This window comes from Felis catus, chromosome E2 (genome assembly GCF_018350175.1).
Source record: "Felis catus isolate Fca126 chromosome E2, F.catus_Fca126_mat1.0, whole genome shotgun sequence".
NCBI lineage: Eukaryota > Metazoa > Chordata > Mammalia > Carnivora > Felidae > Felis > Felis catus.
The window spans coordinates 7,887,792-7,904,508 of record NC_058382.1 but is presented as its reverse complement, the minus strand read 5'-3'; the positions used below and the strand labels follow the sequence as shown (position 1 = coordinate 7,904,508).

Genomic DNA, 16,717 nt, shown 5'->3' with positions numbered 1-16,717 from the left:
TGAACTTTGGGTGACATCTGGATTTCCCAGATCTTCTAAACTTTCTGTAGGAAGCATGTATTGGTTTTTATAGTAATAAACATTATTTTAAGAAGGAAATGTTATACATGCAATGTGCTCAATCCCAATAGAAGGACACAGCCTCACTTCTGAGCCTGACTACGTGGGCTTGAATCCATACTCCATGAGCTCATGGCTGTGAGGCTCTGGCTACTTCATCTCCCTGTGCCTCAGTGTCCTCACCCGCAAAATGGGACGATACAGCCCCGAACAGGTGGGACTGTTGGAAGAATGAGGACTCCTAACATACCAAGGGCTTGGGACGGAACCTGGCACACAGTGAAGTTACCGAAAACACTAGCCATTTGACATGTTTGACATAGGAAAAAATTATGGATGATCAGTGCTGGTAAAAATGTAGTGGAAATGAGTGGAAATGTGGTCCCCATGCCCAGCTTGCCAGGGAGACAAGGTCCAGCTCCCTTGGGAAGCAATCTGACAAAACGTTCCAGGAATCAGGAAAATGATTGGAATCTTGCTCCTGTTATTCCCATCCTGGGACTGCGACGTAGAGAAATAATCTTGGAGGTGCTCATCATAACATCATTCGTAACTGGGAAAAGCGGTGAACGACCTGTCAGTCAGGGGCTTAGAACAAAGCCTACACAGGGGAATGGATTTGTAAATCATTTTACACCCACCAACGAAATATCGTTAGCCCCAATAATGATGAGTACGAGGTGTCTCTAGTTACAAAGGACAATGTCCATGGTATAATAAGGACAAATCAGAGGAGCCAACATTGTTCCTCCAGTCTGATCACAATGAAATAACATTTATTTTTAAAGGACATTTGAGGGCGCCTGGCTGGCTCAGTCGGTCAGGTGTCCAGCTTTTGATCAGGTCATGATCTCGCGGTTCAAGGGGGTGTGAGCCCCGCGTCGGGCTCTGTGTGCTGACAGCTCGGAGCCCGGAGCCTGCTTCGGACTCTGTGTCTCCCTCTCTCTCTGCCCCTCCCCTGCTCACGCACGGGTACTCTCTCTCTCTCTCAAAAATAAACATCAAAGAAAAATAAAAATGGCTGTAAATATGTGAAACGTATTCAGTATTTAAGCCAACTGCGGATTTTGCCATGAAATTTGTAGCTTAAAGTTTCAAAGGAAACTAAAATCATCTAGTGTTTACGTTCAGCTGGCTACGTAGCTTGTACTCGAAAGGGTTTATCTTTCCAGCTGTGTTTTTTTTTTCCTTGAATTTTCAGGCTCCGATTTCATGAAGGATCAGTAAATTTGAAAAGTTCAAAGAGACCTTATTAAAGATATCAGATGAAGGGGCGCCCAGGCGGCTCAGTTGGTTAAGTGTCCAACTTCAGCTCAGGTCGTGATCTCGTCGTGAGTTCGAGCCCCACGTGGGGCTCTGTGCTGACAGCTCAGAGCCCGGAGCCTGCTTCGGGCTCTGTGTCTCCCTCTCTCTCTGCCCCGTCCCTGCTCACGCTCTCTCTCTCTCTCGCTCTCTCTCAAAAAGGTAGACATTAAAAAAAAAACTATCAGATGAAGTTACATTCCATTACACCACCCTCTGGGGACACTGTAAGGCTGAGAAACGGGAGAGAGGCTGCGATTTTAGGGGGGAGCGCCAAAAACGATCAGAAGCTGTCCCAGCTGGTGACACCCTGTGTCATCTTTTTGTAGGAAACAGAGAAACCAACTCTCACAACACGTGGTGTTAGGGTCCCTCTCTGGGAGGGAGGAGGTTCCCGATGATGAAGGCCGAGCGGAACCCAGCAGCGGGACCACCAGTCGGCTCCCTTCTCAGGCTCTCTGGCCAGCAGGCACTCTCTGACAATCGGCAAGCTGTGTGCCCCAAGCCAAGGCTTTCTCCAAACCATCGCAGACGTAGGCGTCGCGCACGGTGTGGAGTCTCCGGTGTTCAGCCAGGCGTGGACTCCAGCTGAAGTCCTCCCCGCGGGCCTTACGCACGTGGCGACTGCCACCCGTGTGAACCTTCTGGTGTTGAATCAGGTGTGAAATCTGGGTATAGGTTTTCCCACAGTTGTTACACTCATAGGGCTTCTCCCCGGTGTGAATCCTCTGGTGCTGAATGAGGTGGATGCTCTGGTTGAAGGCTTTGCCGCACTCCTTACAGGCGTAGGGTTTCTCGCCAGTGTGAATCCTCTGGTGCTGAGTGAGGGATGAGTGGTGACCGAATGTTTTCCCACACTCTTCACACTTATAGGGCTTCTCGCCCGTGTGGATTTTCTGATGCTCGATAAGGTGGGTGCTGCGGCTGAAGGCTTTCCCGCACTCCCCGCACTCGTACGGCTTCTCTCCGGTGTGAATCCTCTGGTGTTGGATGAGGTGGGAAATCTGGGTGTAGGCCTTCCCGCACGCCCGGCACTCGTACGGCTTCTCCCCGGTGTGAATCCTCTGGTGGCGTGTCAGCGACGAGTTCTGGCTGAAGGTTTTCCCACAGTCGTTACATTTGTAGGGCTTCTCCCCGGTGTGAATCGTCTGGTGCTGGGTGAAGGACGAGGTGTGACTGAAAGCCTTCCCGCACTCGTCACACACGTAGGGTTTTTCTCCCACGTGAATGCTCTGGTGCCTCATGAGGTGCGAAATCTGCGTGTACGCCTTCCCACACTCGTGACACTCATAGGGCTTCTCGCCGGTGTGAATTCTCTGATGCTGAGTCAGGGAGGAGCTGTGGCCGAAGGCTTTGCCACACGCGCGACACTCATAGGGCTTCTCGCCGGTGTGGACGCGCTGATGCTGGGACAGGGACGAGCTGTGGCTGAAGGTTTTCCCGCACTCGTTACATTTGTAGGGCTTCTCTCCAGTGTGGATGGTCTGGTGCTGGGTCAAGGAGGAAGTGTGACAGAAGGCCTTGCCACACTCACCGCATTTGTAGGGCTTCTCCCCCGTGTGGGTTTTCTGGTGGCGGGTGAGGTGGGACACCTGCGAGTAGAACTTCCCGCACTGGTTGCATTTGTAGGGTTTCTCCCCCGTGTGGCAGCGCTGGTGTTTGATGAGGGAGGAGCTCTGGGTGAAGGCCTTCCCGCACTCCCTGCATCTGTAGGGTCTCTCGCCCGTGTGGATCCGTTGGTGCTCGGTAAGCGAGGAGCTCTGCGTGAAGGTCTTGCCGCATTCGCCGCACGCGTACGGCTTCTCCCCCGTGTGAATGACGTGGTGCTGGATGAAATAGGAGCTGTTGCTGAAGGCCTTCCCGCAATCCTCACACTTGTAGGGTTTCTCTCCGGTGTGAATTCTCTGGTGCAGGACGTAGTCTGAGTGGTAAACGAAGGCCTTCCCGCATTCCGCGCAGCTGAATGGCTTCCTCTCTACCAACGTCCTTTGGCGTTTCAGGCTCTTTCTCGGCCCGTCCCTCTGCCGGGCTCTCTCCCCGCCCGGCCCTCTTTGCTTCCGGACGCGGGCGGAGGCCCGCCTGAGGCTTCGCCCAAGCTCGTGACCGCCGAGGCCTCTCTCCCCACAGACGGCTTCCTTGGGAGTAGCCGACAAGCACCTCAAATGCCTCTCCTGCCTTCCCCGGTCCTCCGACCGGAGGCCACACGCCCGGGATCCCCCCAGTCTGGCATCTCCCAGCGCTGCCCTTAAACCGCCCCCCGTCTTTCCCACTGGGGAAGCGGCCTCTGCAGAAATGCTCTTTTTTACAAGCGTCTCCTGAGTCGGTGCAGACCTCGTCTCCAAGTCTGAAAGAAACAGAAAATGTGAATATTGCCCACGTCGGGACACAGGAAGCTGATTACACGGCACCGGCGCTGGAGACTTTAGAAGACGAGTTTCAGGGACGCCTGGGTGGCTCGGGTGGTGAAACATCTGACTTTGCCTCAGGTCATGATCTCACGGTCCGTGAGTTCGAGCCCCGCGTCGGACTCTGTGCTGACGGCTCGGAGCCTGGAGCCTGTTTCGGATTCTGTGTCTCCCTCTCTCTCTATCCCTCCCCTGCTGGCACCCTGTCTCTCTCTCTCTCTCAGTAACAAATAAACAGAAAACAATTAACAAAAATGAAAGACAAGTTTCACGGTTTATGTTGCTGTTTCAAAAGACATGACACAGATTCTTGTCGTGGACTCGAGATATAAAAAGGACTGAGTTGTATAGGTGTATCTACGTGTAAACGTGCATATGCATGTGCATGGTGGACTGGAGGGTTTTCCATTTATCAATTTGCTTTTCGATGTGATGAAACACATACAACATAGAACATGACATCTCAGTCGTTTCTAGGTGTACCGTTCAGTTGCATATATATATACATTCACGCTGTGGTGCAACCAGCCTCGCCATCCATCTCCAGAACTTTCTCATCTTCCCAAACTGAAACACTATACCCATTAAACACTAACTCCTGTTCCCCCTTCCCCAGCCCCTGGCAAACACCATTCCACTCTGGCTCTACGAATCTGCCCACTCTAGGCACCTCATGTAGGTGGAATCATATGATGTGTACCCTTTTGTGTCTGGTTTATTCATGTTTTTATTATATACTTTTCTAATTAAAAAATACGGTCAAGCTTTTGGGGTAACATGTTAAAAGCAGGGGCACCTGGACGGTTCAGTCGGTTAAGCATCCGACTCTTGATTTCAGCTCACATCGCGATCCCAGGGTCATGGGATCGAGCCCTCCACGATGAACGTGGAGCTTGCTTAAGATCTCTCTCTCTCTCTCTCTCTCTCTCTCTCTCTCTCTCTCTCTCTCTCTCCCCTGCTTGCACTCTCTCAAAATAAAATAATATAATATAATATAAAATATAAAATAAAATAAAATAAAACATGATAAAAGTAATTTTTTGAGAAGCAAGCATGATTATGGGGAGATTTCCATTTCCTGCTTTATTCCTTCCTTAGATTTTCAAAGTTGCTGAGATGAACACAAATAACTTTAATTTGATCAAAAGATATCAATAAATATTCAATGTATGTGAGGCTTTTATAGCCCAACCTCACAATTTGGAGAAAGGGGAGTGTAGAGGAGAGATGATAAGCAGGAAGTAAAGCCATATGGAATCTGCTGAAGGGGACTGATTTTTTGATGCTAGCAGATTTGTTCATGGGATACCGCTTTAATGCAGTTTTTTTAATTTTTTCAAGTTTATTTATTTTGAGAGGAAAAGAGAGAGTATGTGTGCGTGAGTGGGGGAGGGGCAGAGACAGAATCCCAAGCAGGCTCCGCACTGCCGGCACAGAGCTTGGTGTGGGGCTCAATCCCACGGACTTCAAGATCACGACCTGAGCTGAGATGGAGAGTCAGATGCTTTAACCAACTGACCCAGGTGCCCCCATGATCTACCTATTAATTGTACAGTTGTTACTTACTTGCTAACCACAGTGCTGGGGGTACACGCCTCTGTGCTGAATGAGACATCTGACCCTTGCCCTCAGAGAGGGGGAGGGGCAGGCTTGCACTTGGACATTTTGGACATACCCTCCTCGTCTCCATAGCATCCCTGTCCTTGAAGAACCACTGTTACTTAAATAAAATTAAAATGAAATTAAAAAAATACATAAAATAAAATAAAATAAAATAAAATAAAATAAAATAAAATAAAATAAAATAAAATAAAATAAAAAGAAAAATAAACTACTCTTATAACAAAAAAAAAAAGAACCACTGTTCCCCTTTCCATGTAGTCTTGGTGGGGCTGTTAATCACAGTCTCCCCCACCCCATTTAGAGTAGGCATGAGACCCAGGCTCGCCAATCCGAATACCTGAATGCCCGCCCAGGAGTGCCTGGGTGGCTCAGTGAGCTAAGCATCCGACTCTTGGTTTCAGCTCAGGTCATGATCTCACGGTTCATGAGTTTGAGCCCCGCACTGGACTCTGCACTGCAGGTGCGAAGCCTGCTTGGGATTCCCTCTCTTTCTCTCTCTCTCTCTCAATCTCTCTGCCCCTCTCCCACTCCCACTCACACATGCGCGTGTGCTCTCTCAAAATAAACTTAAAAAATATATGTTGATTAAAAAAAAAAACAACAACGTTCAGACAGGGACAAACAAGTGCTTCATCGGGGTCAGGACGTGGGGTACAGCCATGGTGAACCGGGATGAGACGTGAGGCCAGAGATACCACAGGCCGGGCCACACGGGGCCTCCAGTTCTGGGCCTGAGGGGCTACGACTTGCTCTCAGGGGTACTAGGGAGCTACGGGGTGGCTGTGCGCAGGGGAGTGGGATCAGCTCTGGGTGCGGGCAGACCCCTCTGGAGCTGTGTGGGATGCACTGGAGGGCATAAGCCTGAGGGGGGAGGCCGGGGGGAGGCTGTGGTGAGGGGCAGGGGGGCAACCCCACCCACAACACGGTAGACAGCGACAGACACAAAGACGCTTCAACTCCCTCCCCTCATGGAGTCTGTGGGCCAGTGGTGGCAAAAACCCGGCTTCTGTTCCCCAGCGCGTCAGGCCGGGTCCCCCTTCTGGGTCTTTATACGGATGCTCCCCAATAAACAATCACCGATAATCATTGTGGCCTGTTCTGACCAGGGGTTACCGTGAGCCGGGCGCTGGGCTACGCTTGACGTGTTAATCCGTTCATCCTTTCCAACCCTGGGTACTATTATTCACCCCACTGTGCAGGTGAGGAAACTGAGGCGCAGGGGGGCTAAATGACTTGCCAGAAAGTCACAGAGCCAGGAAGTGGTGTGGCTGGGATTCAAACCCAGCGCCCACGATCATGGCGTGTGCTGCCTCACTCCTGTCACTGATCACGACAGACAGGGGAGGAAGACGGCTTACACCTGCTGGACATCCTCACCCACCTGGACAGGCCATTTGCCAGCCTTCTCTCTCCTCCGTCCTGGGCTCCTCCCCTCGCTCCAGACGGGAGATCACGTCGGGTTTGAACCCTGGAGGCCCTGCCCCTAGAAAAGACACAAGATTTGGCCAGTTATAGGGAGGCCTCAGGGCTGGGTCCCAGGCCCTGGGTGTGCCGGGGAGATGCATACATTGGGTGCCTACCGATTAGAGGCTCTACTGGTCAATGCAAGACTCATTTGTTGAGCGCCTACTACATTCCAGAAAGAACCTGAGCCCTGACGTCACTGTTTAAGGCTCTGGCTCTGTGTTGTTCAAGTTCGATGTGAAATACGCACCACATTTTGAAGACTTATTATGGAGAAAGATGTAAAACATCTCATTAGTAATTCATGTATTGGTTATGATTGCCACACATACCAAAATGTTCATATTTTGGACAGATTGGGTGCAATGAACCATATCACTGAAATTAATCTCATCAGTTTCTTTTTACTTTTTTCATGCCGCGATGTTTAAGCTCACTGATTTCTCTCTTCCTATAGGGGGCTAAACAGTGTTCCCCCCAAACTTTGTCCACAGAAACCTCAGAATGTGACCTTACTTGGCAAATCGGGGCTTTGAGGATGTAATTCGTTCAGACGAGGTCCTGCGGGAGTAGGTCGGGCCTTAGGGGATGATGCACAGACAACCTTGGGCAGGGGAAAGGTCATGTGAAGATAGAGGCCGAGATCAGGGTGATGGGGATACAAGGCGAGGAACAGCAAGAGTCACCCGGGACCTCCGGAAGCTGCATCCAGGAAGGACTCCGCCCTGGAGCCTTCAGAAGGAGCAGGACCCTGCCTCCGCCTGGATTTTGCACATCTGGCTTCTGAACCGTAAGGGAACGAATTTCTTCTGTATTAAGCCACCAGGTTTGCGGTGATCCGTTACACAGCTGTGGGAAACGAACGCATCTCCCTACTGACCGTTCCCAGGAGTGGACAAGCTCCCGCCTGAGAAGGCGAACCTTCCTCCCACTGGAGAAGTGAGGAAGGGAGAGAACGGATGGAGATGAGATCGAGGAGGCCGGCAGGGGCCAGGCCACACGAGGGTCTGAAGCCGCTGCAGGCAGGACTGGTGGGTGACTGTCCCTGAGATGGGAGGGTGGGCAGACGAGGAGGGGGTCTGTGGGGACGTCATGAGCTCAGGGGAGGCCACTAGCTGCATCAAGTTGGAGCTCAGGGGACAGACCAATGGGACCTCGTTCTGTACACACGAGTTGTGCAGAAAAGGTTCACACGGCAGGCTGCCTGCTCTTTCTGGAAAGCCCTGCTCACAAGGCTACCCTTGGCTGGCGTTTGGGAAGCTGGATTTCAAGAGGGTTCCCAGTAGTTCCTGATCGACAGGAGAGGCTCCCGGCGCCTCAGCCGTTTGTGCAAACACTGTGGCTTCTGCCCGACACCTGCTTTTCCTTCGGGGAGTCGGGAGCTTGGTCCGTGCCAGGCGGAGGCTGCTGACATGACCAGACCTCAGCGAAACCCTGGGCGCTGACCGGGTCTCTGGCGAGTGTCCCCGGTGGACGACACCTCACACGTGTTGACACATCTTGTTGTAGGTCCTGTGTGACGCAACGGGGAGGGGACTCTGCCCTGGTTGCTGCTAGACTTCGCCCCACGTGCCTTATCCCTTTGCCGCCCGTGCTCTGTGTCCTCTTGCTGCAAGGAATCTTGGCTGTGAGCACAGCTACATGTGAGGCCTGTGGGTCCTCCGAGAGAACCATCCGAATTTGGGGGCTCCCCTGGGGCCCCGACACAGGTGCTTAAGCGAGTTCTTGGTGAGTTTGTACAGGGAACGTGTGTAAGTGAGGACGGCTGAGGAAGCGGCCTTCAAACCACCATTGCTTCCAGGGAAAAGGCAAGACAGAAGGACCAGAAAAAGAAACTGAGGGGAGACGGAGGCGGACAGAAAGACAGACCACTGAGGAGGCCAGAGAAGGGCCAGGGGTTGAGGATAAGGCCAGGTCAGGGCTGGACTGCAGGGATGGAGGGGGGGCGATGAGCAGATTGTTGGGGGGCAGAGAGGACGTGGTGGGCTGCTGGGGAGGGGGGTGGGCGGAGTGAGGACGGTCTAGGCTGGGGGATGGGGGGGCCCGGAGGATTGGAGCAGGTCTGTGTGCAGACGCGGAGCTCAGGGTAACAAATGTGAGAGGGACTCGGGCACAGGAGGCGGGTGGGCTGACAGTGTAGGGCCAGGAAGACACATTTGGGGGACAGCATTTATGTGCTTTGGAAAGATTCTAAGATGCAGCCCAATGAACATCCAAGGAGCACTTGGAGTCCAAGATTCTGGAACAGGCATTCCAGGAAAGCGTGAGAAGAAGGTGGGGGCACAGGCTGAAGATTGTGCAGGACAGGTAGAAGACTCGGGGCCCTTGGGGACACTGAGACTCTAGGGGAAGCCAGTGGAGAGAGAGAGGGACAGCCAGAGCCCAGCCAGGAGACACCAATTAGAGGAACAGAGAGGGAACCACATGACCTCAGCAAATGCCCCCAGTGGGTGGGCACAAAGGAGATGAAGGCAGATGGGGGCAGGGCCTCACCCAGTGAGAGAAGGTTCTGGTAGTTCTCCAACATCACGTCCCGATACAGCTCCCTCTGGCCAGGACCCAGCCAGCCCCACTCCTCCAGGGTGAAGTCCACAGCCACATCCTTAAAGGTCACTGATTCCTGCAAAGGCCAATTTTACAGGGTGGAGAGACCCATCCTTCTAGAACTCTGGGGCTGGAGAGGTCATGGGCCTAGGGCCTACCACTGCTGGTGGTTGAGACAATTGGAACATTCTAGGCTGGAACATACTGACTCAACTGATTTAAGACGACTGAGTAAAGATGGCCTACAGAGGGTCACCTGGGTGGCTCAGTCGGTTAAGCGTCCGACTTCGGCTCAGGTCATGACTCACAGCTCGTGAGTGCGAGCCCCGCGTCGGGCTCTGTGCTGACAGCTCAGAGCCTGGAGCCTGCTTCGAATTCTGTGTCTCCCTCTCTCTCTGTCCCTCCTCCACTCATGCTCTGTTACTCTCTCAAAAATAAACATTAAAAACATTTTTTTTTAATTAAAAAAAAAAAAAGGCCTACAGAAATGCAGAAAGTCTAAGGCAGCTGCTAGCCCAAAGGCACCTTGGAAGAAGATAGACAAAAGCTCCTTTTCTGCGTGACTCTTTACTGCCATCTGTTGGAAAGTTGTTACAATATGCCAATTATTTTAATATATGACAGTTGACTGCCATCTGCATGAAAATTGCCATAAGGGGCACCTGGGCGGCTCAGTCGGTTAAGCGTCCAACTCTTGATTTCATCTCAGGTCATGATCTCCCGGTTTGTGAGTGCGAGCCCTGCATGGAACTCTGTGCTGACAGCCCAGGGCCTGCTTGGGAGTCTCTCTCCCTCTCTCTCTCTGCCCCTCCCCACTCGCTTTCCCTCTCTCTCTCTCTTTCTCAAAAAGAAAAAAATAATAATAATAATAATGATAAACACTAATAATAATAATAATAATAAACAAATAAATAAATAAACTGGAAAAAAATTGCCACAATATACCAGTGTGTGAGGTGTGAGATGTGAATCCCGCCACTGAGATGAGGCACCCTTGTGCAGTGTGTAACCTGCATACCTGTATGTGACAACCCTAAGCAACGCTTTTTTTTTTTTTTAAACTCTCAAGCCATTGTGTACAAGAGCGATTCCTGAGTGGCACTCCATCCCAGACTCAAGCCGGGATCCCAATTCCCATCCCCAGCTCCAAGGATGAGGCTTGGGGGTGAAGCAAAACCATCCACTGCCCTCTTCACCTGGCAACCCAAAGGCCCCCGGGCTTTAGATGACTGATTTTTAGACCGTGTCCCAGCTCAGGGCATCCTGCCCCCGTCCCTTCTCCTCCCCGCACCTCCCAGCCCCAGAGTCCCTCCCACACTCGCCCCTTCCCCACGATTAGGAGGGGCGGAAGAGATGAGTATGGCTCTCTGAGGGGGCCGTAAAATCATCTTGGGGAAGAGGAAACCCAGACTCACCTGGTCCTCGGCCATCAGGGTCCCGGTGGCCACTGCTGGGTCCTGGGCATGTGCCTCCAGGTGAAAGGACCAGGTCTCGGTCCGCAGGGCTGGAGGAGGAGACTGGAGCAGAGAGGGGGTCGGTTGTGGCTCAGACAGACAGACACTCTCCCAAAGATGCCTCATGACCGTGGGGGCCCTGGTCTCCTAAGAGCTGGAGCAAAGGTCAGGACAGGCTGCCTGAGGCCCCCATTCCATACCAGCAACCACTAGCAAACAGGGGGTTCAGCTCACTGCACTACTTCTCAAAGAAGCAGCTAGAGGGGCGCCCGGGTGGCTCAGTCGGTTGAGCGTCCGACTTCGGCTCAGGTCACGAACTCACCGTTCGTGAGTTCGAGCCCCTCGTCAGGTTCTGTGCTGACAGCTCAGAGCCCGGAGCCTGCTTCGGCTTCTGTCTCCCCGTCTCTCTCTGCCCCTCCCCAGCTCATACTCTGTCTCTCTCTCTCAAAATAAATAAAATATTTTTTTTAATTAAAAAAAAAAAAAAGAAGAAGAAGTGGCTCGACTTATCCCCAAATGAGGAAATAGAGGCACAAGAGGTCAAGGCCCTTGCTCAAGATCGTAGAGGTGTCGAGTGTCAGAGCAGGATTCAGACCCAGAAGTCTGGCTGCAGAGGCCAAGCCCCCTTTTGATCCTGACTCTTTCTCTTACGGTAAAATACACGTAACACACCCTGTACCATTTTAACTACTCTAAATTCTACAATTCGGTGGCATTTAGTACGTTCTCCATGTTGTGCAACATCACTACTATCCGGTTCCAGAACATTTTCATCATCACCCTAAGAGGAAACCGTGCACCGTTCATCAGTGACTCCCAAATCTCCCTGTTCTGTGCTGCCCCTCCAAGGTCAGCCCCAGACAACCACTCATCTTTCTGTCATAATGCATTTGCCCATTCTGGACATTTCATAGACATGGAATCGTGTAATATGTGGCCCTTTGTGTCTGGCTTTTTTCGTTTTTTACTTTAAAAAATTTTTTTCATGTTTATTTTTGGAAGAGAGAGAAAGAGAGGGCACGAGTGGGGGAGGGGCAGAGAGGGAGACACAGAATCCCAAGGAGGCTCCAGGCTCCAAGCTGTCAGCACAGAGCCCGAGGCGGGGCTTGAACCCACGAACCTCGAAATCATGACCTGAGCCGAAGTCGGACGCTCAACCAGACTGAGCCACCCAGGCGCCCCTGGCTTCTTTCATTTAGCCTGTGTTCAGGGTTCATCCATGTTGTACCACGTGATAGGGCTCATTCCTTTTTATGGCCGAGTAGTATTCCACTGTATACGGATCTGCCAGTTTTTGGAAAGCTGCTACTATCTGACTTATCAATCCCGCATGAGGATCCTGATCTCCTGCTGAAGATGTTGTTTAAAGAGGGGCGCCTGGGTGACTCAGTCGGTTAAGCATCCAACTCTTGGTTTCGGCTCACGTCATGATCTCTCGGTTTGTGAGATCAAGCCCCACATCTGGCTCTGTACCGAGCGTGGAGCCTGCTTGGGATCTCTCTCTCTCTCTCTCTCTCTCTCTCTCTCTCTCTCTCTCTCCCTCTGTCCCTCTCCCCCCACTCATGGTCTCTCTCTCTCTCTCTCTCAAAACTGCTGAAATAGGGGCGCCTGGGTGGCGCAGTCGGTTAAGCGTCCGACTTCAGCCAGATCACGATCTCGCGGTCCGTGAGTTCGAGCCCCGCGTCGGGCTCTGGGCTGATGGCTCGGAGCCTGGAGCCTGGAGCCTGTTTCCGATTCTGTGTCTCCCTCTCTCTCTGCCCCTCCCCCGTTCATGCTCTGTCTCTCTCTGTCCCAAAAATAAATAAACGTTGAAAAAAAAAATTTAAAAAAACTGCTGAAATAAAGTTTAAAAATCCCCAGGGCACCTGGGTGGCTCAGTCGGTTAAGTGTCCGACTCTTGGTTCTGGCTCCAGTCATGATCTCATGGCTTTGCAGGTTCAGGCCCCATGTTGGGCTCCACGCTGACATTGAGGGGGGACTTGCTTTGGATTCCCTTTCCCCCTCTCTCTGCCCCTCCCCCACTTGTGCGCGCCTGCTCTCTCTCTCTCTTAAAAATTAAAATGAAATTAAGATTATAAAGCTTCAAACTGGTACAGCCACTCTGGAAAATAGTATGGAGGTTCCTCAAAAAACTAAAAATAGAACTACCCTACGACCCAGCAATTGTACTACTAGGCATTTATCCACGGGATACAGGTGTGCTGTTTCGAAGGGACACGTGCACCCCCATGTTTATAGCAGCGCTATCAACAATAGCCAAAGTTTGGAGAGAGTCCAAACGTCCATCGATGGATGAATGGATAAAGATGTGGTATATATATACAATGGAGTATTACTCAGCAATCAAAAAGAATGAAATCTTGCCATTTGCAACTGGAGGGTATTATGCTAAGTGAAATTAGTCAGAGAAAGAGAAAAATCATATGACTTCACTCATATGAGGACTTTAAGAGACAAAACAGATGAACACAGGGAAGGGAAACAAAAATAATATAAAAACAGGGAGGGGGACAAAACAGAAGAGACTCATAAATCTGGAGAACAAACTGAGGGTTGCTGGAGGGGTTGTGGGAGGGGGGATGGGCTAAATGGGGAAGGGGCACTAAGGAATCTACTCCTGAAATCATTGTTGCGCTAGATGCTGATTTCCATGTAAATTAAAAAAAAATGTTCTTAAAGATTATAAAGCTTAAAAATCCCTCCCCCCAAAAATATCTCTGCCAAAGACAAGTTGGTGTTCAGACTATGGTCACCCCCGCTCATTCATCAAATACGCTCTGAGACTCATGTGAGGGTGACATACTCATCGGAGGACAGAACGATGGGTGACGTGCGGCTCTGCCCTAAAGGGGCTCCCTGCCCGGTGGGGGAGGCAGGCCTGGACATAGACCAGGTGGTGGGCTGAATAATGGCCCTAAAAAGATATCTTGTAGGATGGACCTGTGATGTGATTAAGTTAAGCACCTTTAGATAGGCAGATTATCCTGGATCATCCGGGTTGGGTCCTAGGTGCAATCCTAAGTGTCCTGATAAGAGGGAGACAGAGGGACATTTGACTCAGAGGAGAAGGCCACGTGAGGCAAGTCAAGAGAAGCAGAGTCAGAGAGAGAAGACGCTCTCCCTCCAGCTTTGAAGCCGGAGGAAGAGGCCTCACCTAACGAACGCGGAAGCCTCTAGAAGCTGGAAAAGGCAAGGAAACGGATTGTCCGCTAGAGCCTTCAGAGGGAGCACCACTCTGACCCCCTGAACTGTAAGAGAACAGATCTGTGTTGTTGGAAGCCACCAAATTGGTGGTAACTTGTTACGGCAGCAACGGGCAACTGATACAGTCTAGAAACAAAAAGACTCAATCTCATGTGTGTTTCCAGGCAAACGCCTCACTATACCCAGTGACACAGGGGCGCACGCAGCTCAGGCTGAAACCAGTAGGTGAAATCCTGATGCGGAACAGAGTCTTACAGGCTCTCCCGTATCTCCTCACAAGTCACTTAATGATTACAAAAAAGAAAGGGCTCCTGGGTGGCCCAACCAGTTAAGCCTCCAATTCTTGATTTCGACTCAAGTCATGATCTCACAGTTTGTGGGATCGAGCCCCTCGTCTGGCTCTGTGTGGACAGCATGGAACCTGCTTGGGATTCTCTCTCTCCCTCTCTCAAAAATAAATAAGGTATTCCTGCCTAAGGCATTCCGCCTAAGGTATTCCTGCCAAACCGAAATCTAATCACAAGGAAACACTGAGCAAAGCCAAACTAAAAGACATTCCAGAAGAACCTGGTCCATAATCTTCAGCATTGCCCAGATCATCAAGACCAAAGAAAGACTGAAAAACTAACTGTTCTAGAGACCTAATACCTAACGCGGTGTGTGATATGGGATTTTCTTTTGCCATCGAGTACGTTACTGGGACAATTAGCAGCATCGGAAGGTCTGTGGATTAGCTAATAGTTTGTAGCGATGTTAGTGTCCTGATGAGATCACGGTGCTGCGGTTTTGGAAGAAAATGGCCTTGTTTCTAGAAAAAACAAACAAAACCAAAACACAGACTCCTGAGGAAGGGGGCTGTGCAGAGACACAAAGAGAGGGGGGCTGAATGGGGGTTGGGGTGGGGGGCAGGGAGATCAGAAAGTGATGAGAGACCCAGATAACACGCTCAGGATAAGGAGGACAGAAGCGGAGGGCGTGACTGTGCGGAGCACGCGGAGGCTTTCGGGTCAGACATCCCAGGGTGTGATCCCAGGCCGACCCCTGGGACCTGGGAGAAGCCGCAGGGTCTGTTTCTTGACCTGCGAAGTGAGGAAACGTACAGGATCCCTTCGGGGAGACCGCGCTCGCCTGACTTCAGGCAAACAGCAGGCGCCCAATTCCTACGCGCTGAGATCCTCCAAGCGGCGCGGGGGGCAGAGGCGCCCGGGGGGCGCCCTCCAGAGTGATAGGAGGGGGCGGGACGCCGCCCACAGCGCCCACCCAGGCACGACTCGGACCCGCCTCTGAGTGCCCGCCAGCCTGCCTGGCACGGCCCGCACCCACCAGCTCAGACTCCGGGCCACCAGGTCGGGACTCACCTGTGCGCCCCCGTGGGTGGCGCTGGACGGCCAGGCCTTTACCCTCCCTCTGGCGGGCCGCGGCATGCGCCTGCGCGGTTGCGGTCTCGGAACTATTTAAACCTTGGTTCTTTAAACGCGGCTTCGCAGTTGGACTACATTTCCCAGGAACCTCTGCGGGTTCACCCTCCTCCAGACCTAAGGTCTCTACGGGCGGAGGAATGCTGGGAAATGGAGGCTGGGCGTACGATGCGGGGCCGGGGGGAACCCGGTACTGAGAAATATCTGGCTGTACTGACACCGTCGGTAATATTCCCATTTTAACTGCCCTCCACAGGAGGTGACGTCAAAGTCCATTTAACCCATTTAACCCAAGTTTCCCCTGTAGCTGAAGTCCACAGGACACGTGGAAGTTCACCCCATCTAAACTGATGGTGAATGAATTGAGTCTGTCACTGAATTACGCAATATCCCTGAGCATCCGCTCCCTGTTTGCCTCAGTGTCAACTGTCACCTAACATCTCTATAGGAAATAGACCCCTACGGTGGGAGCTGGAAGACGTGTGTCCAGGAATGCAAGGATGGTTCGATATTGGGCTATTATATAATTTGCTAATTGTTATACAAAGTAATATATAATCATGGATATGAAAGGGGTTTTGAGAATGTTCAGTAGTCATCATTTCTACATAAACTTAATATACTTAAGAATGGGCCCATCTTGAACAGTAATGACAAAAATCTTAAGGAGTTACTTGTCTCTCCCTTGTTTTTAATTATATACATATAATCAAAACCCAAAATCAGGCGTAATGCTAAAACACCAAAAGCTTCCCCATGAAAGTCAGAACAAACTGTCCGTCCAAAGAGAACAAACCACCCAGCATTACCACTTTTGGAAAAACTATCGGTGCAGTTAGACAAGAGAAAGAAAGGGTATATAATTGAAACGGAGAAGTCTGGGATTTCATCCTTCTTTGAATATGATATGATTGCTGTTTTGGAAATCAGAGAATCTATTGAAATGTTATGATAAACATAAAATAATTAAGTAAAATTACTGGGTACAAAATTAATCAATAAAAACCAATAGGTTGGGGCACCTGGGTGGCTCAGTCGGTTGAGCGCCTGACTTTGGCTCAGGTCATGATCTCGCAGTCTGTGAGATCGAGCCCCGCATCAGGCTCTGTGTTGACAGTTCAGAGCCTGGAGCCTCCTTTGGATTCTGTGTCTCCTTCTTCTCTGCCCCCACCCCTCCACTCTCTGTTTGTCTCTCTCCCTCAAAAATAAATAAACATTAAAAAAAAAAAACAATAGGTTTTCT

At 51.1% G+C, this 16,717-nt stretch overlaps 1 protein-coding gene across 5 annotated transcripts in view; it reads right to left on the bottom strand.

The window, feature by feature from the left end:
• Positions 1-1,191: 1,191 nt before the first annotated feature.
• Positions 1,192-16,717, bottom strand: part of IZUMO2 (IZUMO family member 2) — a 31,486-nt gene continuing 15,960 nt past the window's right edge. The window contains exons 1-5 of one of the 5 annotated variants that reach the window (XM_006940960.5): positions 15,415-15,539; positions 10,814-10,915; positions 9,348-9,474; positions 6,772-6,873; positions 1,192-3,706 (exon numbers count right to left, since the gene is read on the bottom strand). In XM_006940960.5, coding sequence (XP_006941022.3) covers positions 1,812-3,706; positions 6,772-6,873; positions 9,348-9,474; positions 10,814-10,915; positions 15,415-15,480 — 2,292 coding nt within the window. In that variant the 5' untranslated portion in view covers positions 15,481-15,539 and the 3' untranslated portion in view covers positions 1,192-1,811. Of the gene's footprint in view, positions 3,707-6,771; positions 6,874-9,347; positions 9,475-10,813; positions 11,007-15,414; positions 15,540-16,717 lie in introns of those variants that run through there. The other 4 variants (XM_045046193.1, XM_023245579.2, XM_045046192.1 and 1 more) reach the window with 4 other exon arrangements.